Source organism: Cyanistes caeruleus, chromosome 3 (genome assembly GCF_971803275.1).
Source record: "Cyanistes caeruleus chromosome 3, bCyaCae1.hap1.1, whole genome shotgun sequence".
NCBI lineage: Eukaryota > Metazoa > Chordata > Aves > Passeriformes > Paridae > Cyanistes > Cyanistes caeruleus.
In genome coordinates, this window is record NC_141703.1 from 9,201,878 (window position 1) to 9,213,928 (window position 12,051).

At 34.4% G+C, this 12,051-nt stretch overlaps 1 protein-coding gene across 12 annotated transcripts in view; it reads left to right on the forward strand.

Annotated features, from left to right (window-relative positions):
- Positions 1–12,051, forward strand: part of CFAP47 (cilia and flagella associated protein 47) — a 262,430-nt gene that overhangs the window by 149,237 nt on the left and 101,142 nt on the right. For all 12 annotated transcript variants that reach the window (XR_015284086.1, XM_086879766.1, XM_086879767.1 and 9 more), the window contains one exon: positions 11,818–11,915. Coding sequence is in view for 11 of the 12 variants with exons in the window: in XM_086879766.1 (XP_086735892.1) it covers positions 11,818–11,915 (98 nt within the window). In the remaining variant the exon portion in view is untranslated. The remainder of the gene's footprint in view (positions 1–11,817; positions 11,916–12,051) is intronic.

Below are 12,051 nucleotides of genomic sequence, written 5' to 3' on the forward strand. Positions count from 1 at the left end.
AGGCATTCTTAGCCTTAATGTTTAGCATGTTTTTAAGAGGAAACTGCATGCACTGAGCCTGCCTGAGTATGGTAGACAATTTAAAAGTGAACCCTGTCTGGAAGTGAGCTGGCTTCTAACTGAAGTCTCATGTAGGTTCCTATAATAAAATCAAACTTAACTCAAATTAAAGGTTCAGTTAAAAATTCAAGTATGTTCAAGGAAATGCTGTCAATTTAGTTTCCTGGAAGCTAGAAGGAGTAAAATCTTTGAATACTAATTACATTCTGTAATAGAAATGAAGATATGTTGTACTCAGCATTTCTTGGGTCCTTTTGGTATTTTTTTTTGAAAGTGCTGAATTGCAAGCTGGGGATATAAAACTTTTAGAGAAAATAGTGCAATTGATTTTAAAGTTGCAAGGGAAATTCTGCAGTTCAGTTGATTGAATGGTATTTGGCTGTCAAGTGAAAGGCTTATGCTCCTTGTATGTGCTGCAACTCATAAGAGCAGTTATTTGCTTTTGTGACACAACACTAGTAAAAATTGGGTTAACTTTGTCTTCAGTAAGCTTATTTTTAATATGTTATGTTGACAATAATAAAATAAGGCTTGGAATTTCCCAATAAAGAACATGAAGTATATTTCAACAGCATATTACACCTGAAGGATTGTTAAGGACATGAAACAGTTCTTTGCTGCTAAGATTTAAAACTGAAAGGCCTTTGCAATAACAAAGTGCCATATTTGTGAGCAGACTCCTGCAACTGAATACCTACTGCTTTTCTGCTGTCTTTTTGTATTTTTTGACTGCTAGCCTTTTAACAGGTCATTGTATCTAACTAATACAATGATATTGTCTTGATTATCAATTGATTATCAATAATATCAATACAATGATATTATATTGATTATCAATGATATTGATATTGTATTATTAGACACTCTTTATATAATCTGTGTTTTACCAATGTGCAATCATAATTCATTCAATAACTTGTGTACGACTGAAACAAAAGTTGAAAACAAAAATTAATTACACATTGGTATGTTTTGTTACAGTAGAAGATTTTTACCAGTTCTAAAGTCATATTAATTTCATATTTAATTTTTTATGGCTACAGTCTTTTGATGTCAAAAGTTCTATTTTAGAGTTCTTAGAAGCCAAAAACTTAAAATTATGAAGGCATTTTATGCAGTAAAATTTATTTATTTTATGCATCACCTATTAAAAAAAAAGAAAAAATGAAAAAAATCTCAAACTCTGGGCAATTATATTTTCTCTGAAGAAATATAACTATTAAATGCATACATTTATAAGCTGTTTTACATGTTGTTTTTTTTTAATTCTGATGTGGAACAGGAAAACACTTTGGTATCATTTTAAGGAATTTCCTGACTGGAAATCTTCTGAGTGTAACTTAATCTGCTGTGCCAAGGGTATATCAGCTGTGACTGTGTGTACATGGCTTCTGAGCTGGCTTTTGCCTTTTCAGACATGTTAATATATTTGTGTGACACAGCTACCCAAGCTGTTCACCTGGCAAGTGATTTCCTCGCATAAGTCACAGTTTACACACATTTAAAATGTGCAGCACTCTGTAAAACCTGGCCAGAATGCTGTTTCTGCCAAGATACAGAATAAAATGTTTTAGGTTATTTTACCATATCCTTTTTAAAATTTGTTTCAAGCAATTGGTACTGGTGGCTTTTCTGACATAAGGCATCTTTCCCTTCTGTTATCTTTCCTGTTCTTTTCCTTGTTATGTGCTTTATATTTGGCTCATGTGCATCCTTCAGTATTACTGATGATTTCCCTAACCTTCCAGAGAGCCTACAGGGAAATTTAAAGATCCTTTTTTCCATGATCACCCTTATCTTTATATGCCACCATATTCAGAATGAGCAATATTTTTTCTGTTTCTTATCTGAGACCTTATAAGTTGATAGCTAGAAACAAGATTCCTTTTAGATTTTTCTGTTAGCTTTGGATTTTTTCCAAAGTTAAGACATAGGTAGACAAAGATAGCAAAGATGGTGTCAGTAGAAATAAAGGCAGATATGGCAAAAGGAGAAAAACCAGTAGTCCTTTGGGAAAAAACAGTAGTCCTTGGGGAAAAAACCTCTTCATTTAAGTAATTTTAAAAGTGGTATGAAATAAGAGGAGGCAGAGAGGGTTAGTACATAATTTGAGGTCATTTGTTTAACACAGTCCTGACTCTGTGTTTGTTAACAACATATCAACAATTTATGTGAGCTAAAGATTCTGGTTGGAATGAATATGTTGAGACATTTTGTGGAATATGAGAGTGCACTAGTTAGGTATAACTTGGTAAAAGTAACTTATTTCCTTGTGGATTTTGACAACCATTCCTCTAGGATATTCTTCAAAGTTATTTACTAATAAAAACTGCGTGAGCTAGGAAATCTGTTCTAGTTCTTCTCCACCCTCACCACTGTAAAGTTCCACTTATGCTTCTTGCATGCTTTAAAGTGCACCATTTGTTACTTTCTCCATCAGAGTGGTCACCCCTAGTAGCAACCTTTTGTGCATGTGAAAATTGTGAGCATTGCCTTTCCTCAAAAATCTTCTCTAAGGAAAATAAACCAAAACTTACTAAGTAATAGTTGTTTTCTGAACTTCAAACTCTTATCGGTTGTACAAGTTTTTCTGTGGTTTTGTGTCTTTTTATAGGTGCCTAACAATCAGCTACTTTGTGGGTTTTTTTTTTTGCTTCTTGAGTAATTCTTGTCTCTTTGCCCTTTGGAATTATTTCCTTATTCAACTCTTAGACTAGATTATTTTATCTATATCCTTCCACTTAACCTCAGCTTCTTTCTTTGCCAGGTCTTTGAAGTAAGGTAATTACAATAACCAAATAACTGTGAGTCTTAAAGCAAATATCATTTATCTTCACATTATAAGTTAAACTGTACTTTTAAAGTGTTAGTATTCTAAACAATCACTTCACTATATAATCTCCAGTTATATCAAATTTATGCTGAGTGAAAAGTTCTAATTTTTCTTCCTTGCTATTAAAGCTTCTAAAACCATAGTGCAGTAACTGAAAAAGTGTCATCTTCACATAAATTACCACGAAGTTCTGCTTGTGATGGCAGTCTGATTTTGAAGTAAACACTTGAGATGTATTAATCATCACTAAGAATAATAGAACCAGGCAATAAAAGACAAAATAGCACCGTAAAGGGAGAGTTCTGAGAAACCCCTGTGACATAATATGTGTGGGGTGCAGTCACTCCCAAACATACAGACCATTGCACTTGAATGGCCAAATTGACCAAATTTGAATTTTCAATGGTAAATTTATTTACTAAATTTATTTTATATGTTCTATTCATGGAAGATTCCTTATGTAGTAGATTATTAAATGTCCCTGTCATCTCATCTCTTCAGTGATTTTTCAGTGGCTTGTTATGAAAGTCTGGGGTTCCTCTCAGTGTGTGCCTTTATGGTTTTATGAAGGCACAGTAAGAAATGTTGGACCTACATTGGTAAGGTTTGTGACAATCCTTTGAATTCATTCCCCCAGAATTTATTCCTCAAACTTCTACAACGGCAGAATATTCCCTTCTCTGCCCTCCCCTTCCCCATGTCTCCCCACTCCCTCCCAAAACCACTAAAACAGTGAAGTTTTGACTCTTATGTTGCTAAAATATGCTGGATTTTTTTTCAGCATTTGAGATTTTCGTACTCTTTTATGCTTTGTGTTCACATATGTCATGCTGCCTGCAGAACTCCAAAAGGTGAGGGGAGATGGGTTCTAATGCCACATATATTACCTGTGTTCTTGTTGGTTTTTTACTCTTGTTTTAGATCTATATTTACTGACATCACAAGTGCTTGGATGACATACTTATCATGTGCCCTGAGTTTATTCCCATGCCACAATTTCACCAGAAAGAGTTTAACATGGTAATAAGATCAGATCCTGATTTCTGTCTCAGTGTGTACCAGCAGATCTTCTGTCTCCAGTAGACAGGCTGGGCTAAATGTCCTGACAGATGCATACCCTGGATAAACACAGGACAAATGGAGAGTGAAAAAAATCCCCTGTAGAAGGTAAAAAACCGTATTTGCCATATTTACATTTTCATGACTCAACTGAAAGGTAGAAGTGGGAGCTGTGACATCATTATATTAAGGTTCTGAGAGTTTATGAAGGACATCAAGAATATTCTGAGGTAAAGAGATATTTTTCATCTTCCACATCCCATAGACATAACAGATCTGCTGGATGATTGTTTTGAAGTTGTTACCTGGGAGATGGAGATGAGAGTGTCTGTGGAGTAAAGGTGTCTAACTGAAAAATGGTGTTAAAACATCCTGCTGTGCTGGTATTAATAGTATGGCAGACTGAGCTTCAAAAATGGAAGATACCTACAGCATTAGTCATCCTTTTGCTTGAAATAAGCTATTCAGTGTTAAAATTCTCTCTTCTCCTAGAGTTTTGAAGAAGTTTAGGGAAAAGGAATGTCTTTCATGGGCTGGTGGTATCTCAGTTTCCACCATAAGGTGGTGATGTTAATTTGAGAAGATGGATTTGAAGCCAGAATTTAAAAAAGAGAGGTTCTGGGTATCTGCTTTTTAAAAGGTGTGACGCTTTTTCAGAGCTCTGTGTTGTACAAATCACAGCTAATTCCAAGGGCCAAAGCAAGATTTTGATTTTGCATTTAAAAAAATTGTTCTAATTTCCATTTCCAAATTTTTCTAAGTGGAAAAGGCTCTGGAGATACAGTCCTTAAGTAGTTTAGGACAAGTTCTGAAGAAAAGGAACCTTAATCCATCTTGCAGATTTTCCTTTTGTAAAATACCCTTCTTCACCAAACCTGCCTGTGGGTATATATTAACTTGAAAATTCTGAATTAAATTAATATTAAGTATATATTTACACATGAAAGCATCATAATTTAATTTTAAACTGCAGCATTTTGAAGGCCTCACTTTCATGCATCAGTTACAATTTACATGTGCAAACTAATGCAATCTTCAATCCTCAGAGTCACTTTAAGGACTGTCCCTCTGCATGACTTAGGCTGGATACAGAATGTAAAGCACACTCTAAATTAATGGAAGTTGCTCTTGGGGAATTACAGCATCATATCCTTTAAGAACAAGATTAATGGCTGATGAATATTAAAGTATTTTTTCAAGTAGTGTTATATGGAATACATGACATGAATATTCATTTGTGGTTAGGGTTAGGGTTTACAGATATGTTCATGTACATAAAATGGCTGCTGAGAGCAAAATTTATCTTGCCATGTTATGCAAAAGCATTTTTAAAAGCTGTACACGTTGATTACTTTTATTGAAAAAATTAACCCTTAGGTGAGAAAACTCATGAGCTGAAGCCTAAAAGTGAAACCCCTAAACTAATAACTTCCCTGGAAGAAGAAAGTGTAGAAGTGTTGCCTTTCCAAGGATAAGTTATTCCTCATGTAGTAAAAATGAACATAAATGTCTGACTTTTTGGATCATTTTGAGCGCTTAATGTAATGGAGTTGCAACATTTTCTTAATGTGTTAATGTTTTACAGCTTCCCCCCATAAATCAAGTGCAGATTTTTTACACTTGGAAACTGGAAATGAAGAGAAGTATCTAGAGCCAGTTAAAACAAGATTTAACTTTTTTTACAGTGGAGTGATGGGTCTACCTATACAGAAAAAATTGCAGGTTTTTCCTTCAGTATGTGAACTGTTTAGATCTATCTAGTGACACTGTCAAAAGTATACAAAAACTTTTTATAAATGGTTTACATGTCTTAGGACTGATTAGGGTAATTAGTTTTGTATCTGGAATGAACTTAGAGGTTTATGGTGTGTCAAAAGTAATCCCCTAAAATTCTTTGAGAAATTTTTTTTTTTTTAAATTTAGCATTGTAGGGAAACTAAAATTGTCAGTAAAAGTTTGCAAAAGAAATGTCAGGTCTTTCTATAGTAATTCTTAGATGGTTAAGGCCAGTCCAGTTAGAAAAATAAAAAATGTAAATAATCATGGATTTAAAAGTTAGTTTGTTTCATATAATTTATATGAAAACCATTTATTCTAAATCAAAAAGGTTTAAATTTTGATTTTTCCTGCATGACCTCTTTACATATTGTAAGCTGTTATGTGTTTATATATTGCAGGAAAGTAGACAATACGTCATTTTTAATTTATGTCTTACATTCTGTGAATGTAAGCTTTATATGAATGAAGCAATATACCTATGATGACAACATTAAGGATGCTCTCTCTAAGTGAGAGTGTTCATAACTTAGAGCCTAGGAAGTTTTTTGAAGAATCAAGAAATCATGCTGTGTTATTTCTCTGCCTGCTATTCCAAAGTAAACCCATATCCTTAAACATCCTATCTAAGAGTGTTTAATTTAAAACTGGAATTGAATGTGCTTTATTCATTTTTATTGCTATATTAACTTTGCACATACTAGGTAAAAATGTTGTAGAAAGAACTCACATTAAATTTGAAAATATCACTTGAATTAAGATTTTTCCTTTAATAACCATATTCTTGATGCCAAAATGAGAAGTCAGTGAAATTAGAACGAAGTATTTCAAATAAATTAATGTTATTTAGCATTACAATTCAAGTTTCCCCATTGTGTCCATACCCACACACACCCCACTCCCAAATATTCTAGAATTCTACAATTTTCAGGACACCAAGACAAATCTTCCTTCATCATCAGTGATGTGTCATTCAGGTGACTGATGGACAGCTCTGTCTCAATCAGGAGAGAAGGATCTTTTCTATTTATAACTGACAGCACATTTAATGCTGGGGTAGAAGATGTGGGATGAAAAGCAAATTTAAGGAAAGGGGATAGAGAGATCAGAAGTTTCAGCTTGTGGCTGATACGGTAAAAAGATATTCTCATCCAAGTGAGTAGAAAGGAGCATCTTGTGAATAGAAGGAAGAGGATTTCAAAACTGATAACTCTTCAGGACATAATACAAAATGTAAGATTAAAAGTGTATGGCTTAAAATACTGGTATTCTAAGAATGATTTTATAACATTTTTAAAAATTGCACAATAAATGAAGAGATCAGGAAGGAGAAACAGTTTATTTGCATCACTGAAGAGGACAAGGCACCAGACTGATTTGATTACCAAAGGATATTCAGCTCAGGAAGAAAACACAATGATTTTGTTATATCATACAAGCTGGAAAGAGGCTTGGAAGGGAAGCTTGAGGTTTTAAGCTGAAATTTTTGTTGAAGGTTCAAGTTTGATTTTCATGTAAATTGTGATTTAGTGGTCCTGTGTTTTAAATACAGAACTGTCTGTTCACAAATGTAATTACTGTAGATAAATACTGCTTGAAGAAATTGACTTGTTATTAAGGAACAGATACAGAAATGTGCCTTCTTTTTGTTTTTATTGTTCCCCCAGCTCAGGGTAACTACATGAAACAGGAACTACACAGCTTTCTATGTTTCCAGTGATTCCATAGTAAAGCCAAAAATTATGAAATAATGGGGGAAAGTTCTAAAAACTTAAAATTAGGAAGTTCTTTTACAGTGGTGCTAACTGACTGTGCAGCAGCTAATATATGGAAGATGCTGGTTTGCACTAACCATTAGTGATGGATGGCTGATCCTAACTGGTCAGGGTGAAAACCTACTGACCAAAGGAGCGGCTAAAAGAGAAGGTGGTGGAGGTTAAACATTGAAGCAGGTGCATTTTTATGTTCAGAAGATTTGTGCTCACTCCTTTCTAGTGGTGATTTCCATCTGAAGTACCGACTGCAATTTGTTTTATTTCATGAGATCTGACAAGATCATGACCTGATGGTTGCATAAAGCAGGCTAAGCATTTTTATTTGTCATCCAAGGCCCAGAGTGAGGAGATAAGAGATCCAGGCTTAAAGTCAAATGGAGTTTATCTCACAAAACATCAAAGTGCATGCTCAGGCCCTAAGAAAAGACTTAAAATGCATTAAAAATGTCAATGGAAGTTTAGAAAAGTAGAGAGAAAAGGAAGAGTGCATATTTTATTTTTTTTTTCCTGCCTGCTTTTGAAATGTGTGCAGAAAACAGAAACAGACAAATATAACCTTGTTCTGTGACTAGAGAAAATCCATCTCTGAGTTTCAGCCTGAGCATATTATCTCCATTGCCCCTGATTTCTGAACCTTTCCCAGCATCTACTCTCTCGTAAAGTAAAATTGTTTGAAAAACTCTAACAAAAAAGTGTAAAAGAAATCCCTGAACTCCTGACCTTCTGCTCTGTACATTAGAAAATGAATTTCTAATACTACACCTATCTTCAGCCATGCAAGTGGGTTTTTGGGTTTGAATGCTGAGATAGAACTAAAGGAAATGCTAAAAGCATTTGCTGTTATTTTGGTCTGTTTAAGGTATTTTATTTTTTTCTAGGGAGCTTAAGCTTTATAGCTTTGGAAGAGACTTCAGAGTATTCTCCAGAGTAAGAGCTAGCTTCTATCTTGTAGGAAGAGAAGAAATTTGGAGTAAAATTTGTCTGTAACTACTTGGGGATGAGGATACTTGCAATAAATTGGCCTTGATGTAGCCTGTTCAAATATCCCAGATGGGTAAACACATGAGCAGGGACTCACCTTTAGAGTCACTATTTGATATCAGGTTTTCAGCTAAGTGAGGATAAAGCCCTGAGTTTTATGGTTTTAACAATGCAAGTGGGCAGCAGGAAAATCAGCTTTGTTTTCACCAAGTGAAAGTTGACAGAACATCAAAGTTTAAACAACTTCAAGGCTTAATACTAAGCAGAAATTGCAGAAACTTTCAGTCAAGGGTTCAGCTGCAAAAATAAAAAAGATGCTCCTTCAGCAGAGAATTGCCAGTTTCATACCATGCATTGAGAAAACTGTTTTTATGAAAAATTTTTAAAATTTTTAGGGAAATGCCAAGTGTTATGCAAATAATCCTATAATTGAAAATATCTAAATGTAATATTGTTGAAAAATACACACAAGGTATTCCCTCCCAAACATGATAGCTGTTTCCCAGAAAGTTAATCTGTAAGTACTGTAGATTATTTAGGGTCTCCAGAAAAAAATATTTGATTTTTCAAAATTGATAAAAATTTAAAGAGAAATTAATCTAAACATTCAAATGCATAAAAAGTAGAAAAAAAAGAAGTCAGGGATTTCTAACCTAGAAAAAAAGTTTTAATAGCTCCAAAACTTGAAGTCAAAAGAAAGCAACTTGACTTGAAAGACTTGCTTTTGAGAAATATAAGAAATTAGGGTGTTTTTTAAGTAAATTGAACAAAATAAATGAATTTGTATGTTAAAGGAAGAAGAGAGAAGGGAAGTAGACTGTAAGTTTTATATTACTGCAGTTATGAAGAACAGAAAGTGATTCAGGAAACTTATGAATACAGAGGAGAAATGTGTGGTCAGAGAGAAAAAGAGGGCTGTAATTGTATATAGAAAAATAACTTGGTTGCAGTATATATGAATTGCTGGAAGGCCTAATATTGTAATGACAAGTAACAATACACGGTACTCTGTAAACCACATTTCCCTTACTCATGCTGATTATGTCAAAGAATTCAAATTGTTTTGTGTGTTGTGGCTTCCCTCCCTTATTGTGATGGCTAATAATTTTCTTTGGAATATACAAATATATATTTATATATATAAAAAAAACATATGTAATTTCTGAATTTATGCAAGAGACCTATCTAAAAATTGGGAACACATTCTCTGCCTTTTCATTTCTTCATATCCCAAGCTGACTTAAGCAAGGGGTCACATGCTGGTTTGCACCACCATAATTTAATACATGAGGTCCTTTTGAGCTCACTTGCAGAGGAACCCCAGAGTGGTTTGGGTTGGAAGGGACCTTAAAGGTTGTCTAGTTCCAGCACCCCTGCCATGGACAGGGACACCTTTCATTAAACCACAATTTTTGGGCAGGCACTCTCTTGCAAGGGAGATTTGTTACTTTCTTATCAGTCTGTTCTGAAACTTTTTCCACTGAAACCTCAATTTGGAAGAGATTCTCTGACCATTCCACTCAAAACAAGCTCTAGAGTTTTGAAAGTCCCTGAACTCCACTGAAATGAACACCACTGCAAAGAATTAATTTAGATTTTCTGCTGCAGCCTTATCTTCCTTGAGCATTCCTTTTCCACACTGATCATCTATCAGCCCTTCTGAGTTTGTCAGGCTACCAGCTTCAGATGTGTTTGAAAAGGTTGTGCTACTGCTTTTTTAAATACTTAGCCAGCTGTCACTTGAGGGTGGAGTTTTTTTGGTATGGGTGTTCTTGGAGGTTGGAGGAGAGGGTGGCAGCCTTGTTAATTTTCTGCTTAAATAGCAACTCATGCTCTTTTCTGTTTTCCTTAACAGAAGGAAAATATCTTCCTTAAGACATTCACTTGTGAATCAGTTGCTGTACTTTAATAAATCCCTTTGCCCTGAAATTTAATCACATATCCTTGGTAAATGGAGCTTTACTGTTGATGTTTTCCTCTTTTATTTCCTACCTGAATTTCAGAGCTTTTCTTACAGTTTGACTGCATTCTTGAAGAAATTGATGTCCCAAGCTATGGGTACTCTTTGATTTTCTTTTGTTCTTTAATTAAGAACTTTCATTTCAGCTTTCAAGGTCCTGTTTTGGTGTAAGGTGGTCCTCCCTTCTTGCACAAGTTCTGCGTATTGTTTTTTTTTACCTTTTGTAATTGATTAAACTAAGGGTCCTGCACATGTATTACTTTTGCATTTGATTAAACTCAGGGTCCTGTACATGCCAGAGTCCTTTAATGGACATTCAGAAGCTCTCTTTAGCTCAGTGATGCTAATTTTTATAGATTGTAAGCCACTGAGACTATTCCAGACAGTGTAAGCCTGGAATTCTGGTATTAAAATCCAGTAAATTATACACATATCAAATTAGCCCTAAGAAAATGGGTGAGTTAATACAGAATGTCTTTGGTGAAAATTGGAAGAAAATAATGCAAATAAATCCTGTCAGAAACAGTTTCATTGGAAATGGTGTTTGGAAGTAAAGTCATATATGTGGAATAAAGAACTGCATGAAGGAAAATGATGACTCTGAGATGAGCTGGGGTCACAGCAGAAGAGAAAACCAGAAGGAGCTCCCAAGATTAATTCTGTGGTAGAACAGGAGTGCTAATGGAGCTCTCCAGAGTATAATTCAGGAAAGTGTGAGTAGGAGGATTAAGGCTATTTTCATCTCATACAATATACTGACAAACAGGAATAGTGCAAGTACTTCTTGAGTATGCATTATTAAAAGGTGCTGAACAATTCTTTATACATGAAAATATCCTACCACATGAAATAATTTGTGCAGTGAAAATCAGGCCTTATGGTAGAGATTTCAGGCTTAATTTGTTTCATCTACCTGAATGAGATAGATGAGATAATTTTATTAACATTCATGACTGTATCCTAAAACCAGAAAAATGCTAGGTACAAAAACCATTGTGTTAGGAGAACTAATTTGGATTTTCTGTTATAAAATGATAAAAGTACTGTCAGTTTGCTATGAAGTTTTAGTTACAAATCAGTGATATTTAAAATGCAGAAACAATGTGGTAGTCTAGGAAGCTAATTTGCCAAAGTGCTATTTCCATTCAGTTTGTGTATATATTGATTTTGTTACTATTTTGAATCCTGACAAGAAGGGATTAGATAATACAGTTTGTCGACAGTGATTAAATCAGTTCATGATTTGTTTTGTCTCAGTATGAACAGTGACTGGCATTTCTGCTTGAAGTTAAAAGTTCTCATTGATTTGAAGGCTGCTAGGATTGATCACCTCATAGGATAATTCATAAGGCATTTTGGTTTTTCAAACATAGGAGGAAGTTCTTCAAACTGCAAAGTGTGGTTCTCCTTGAAGATTTACAGCACACCTGCAGCAGCAGAAAGGACAATACATGTGGACTGCAAAGCTCTGGTAAGATTACTTTAAATGTCAAATTTTGTTCTACTGCATTAGAAGAAAAATTCAATTTTTGCTGTTGTTCCGGCTGCTATCACAGAGGATTATTCAATTTTATTAAGTGACCACACAATCATTTTTTGAGTAAAAA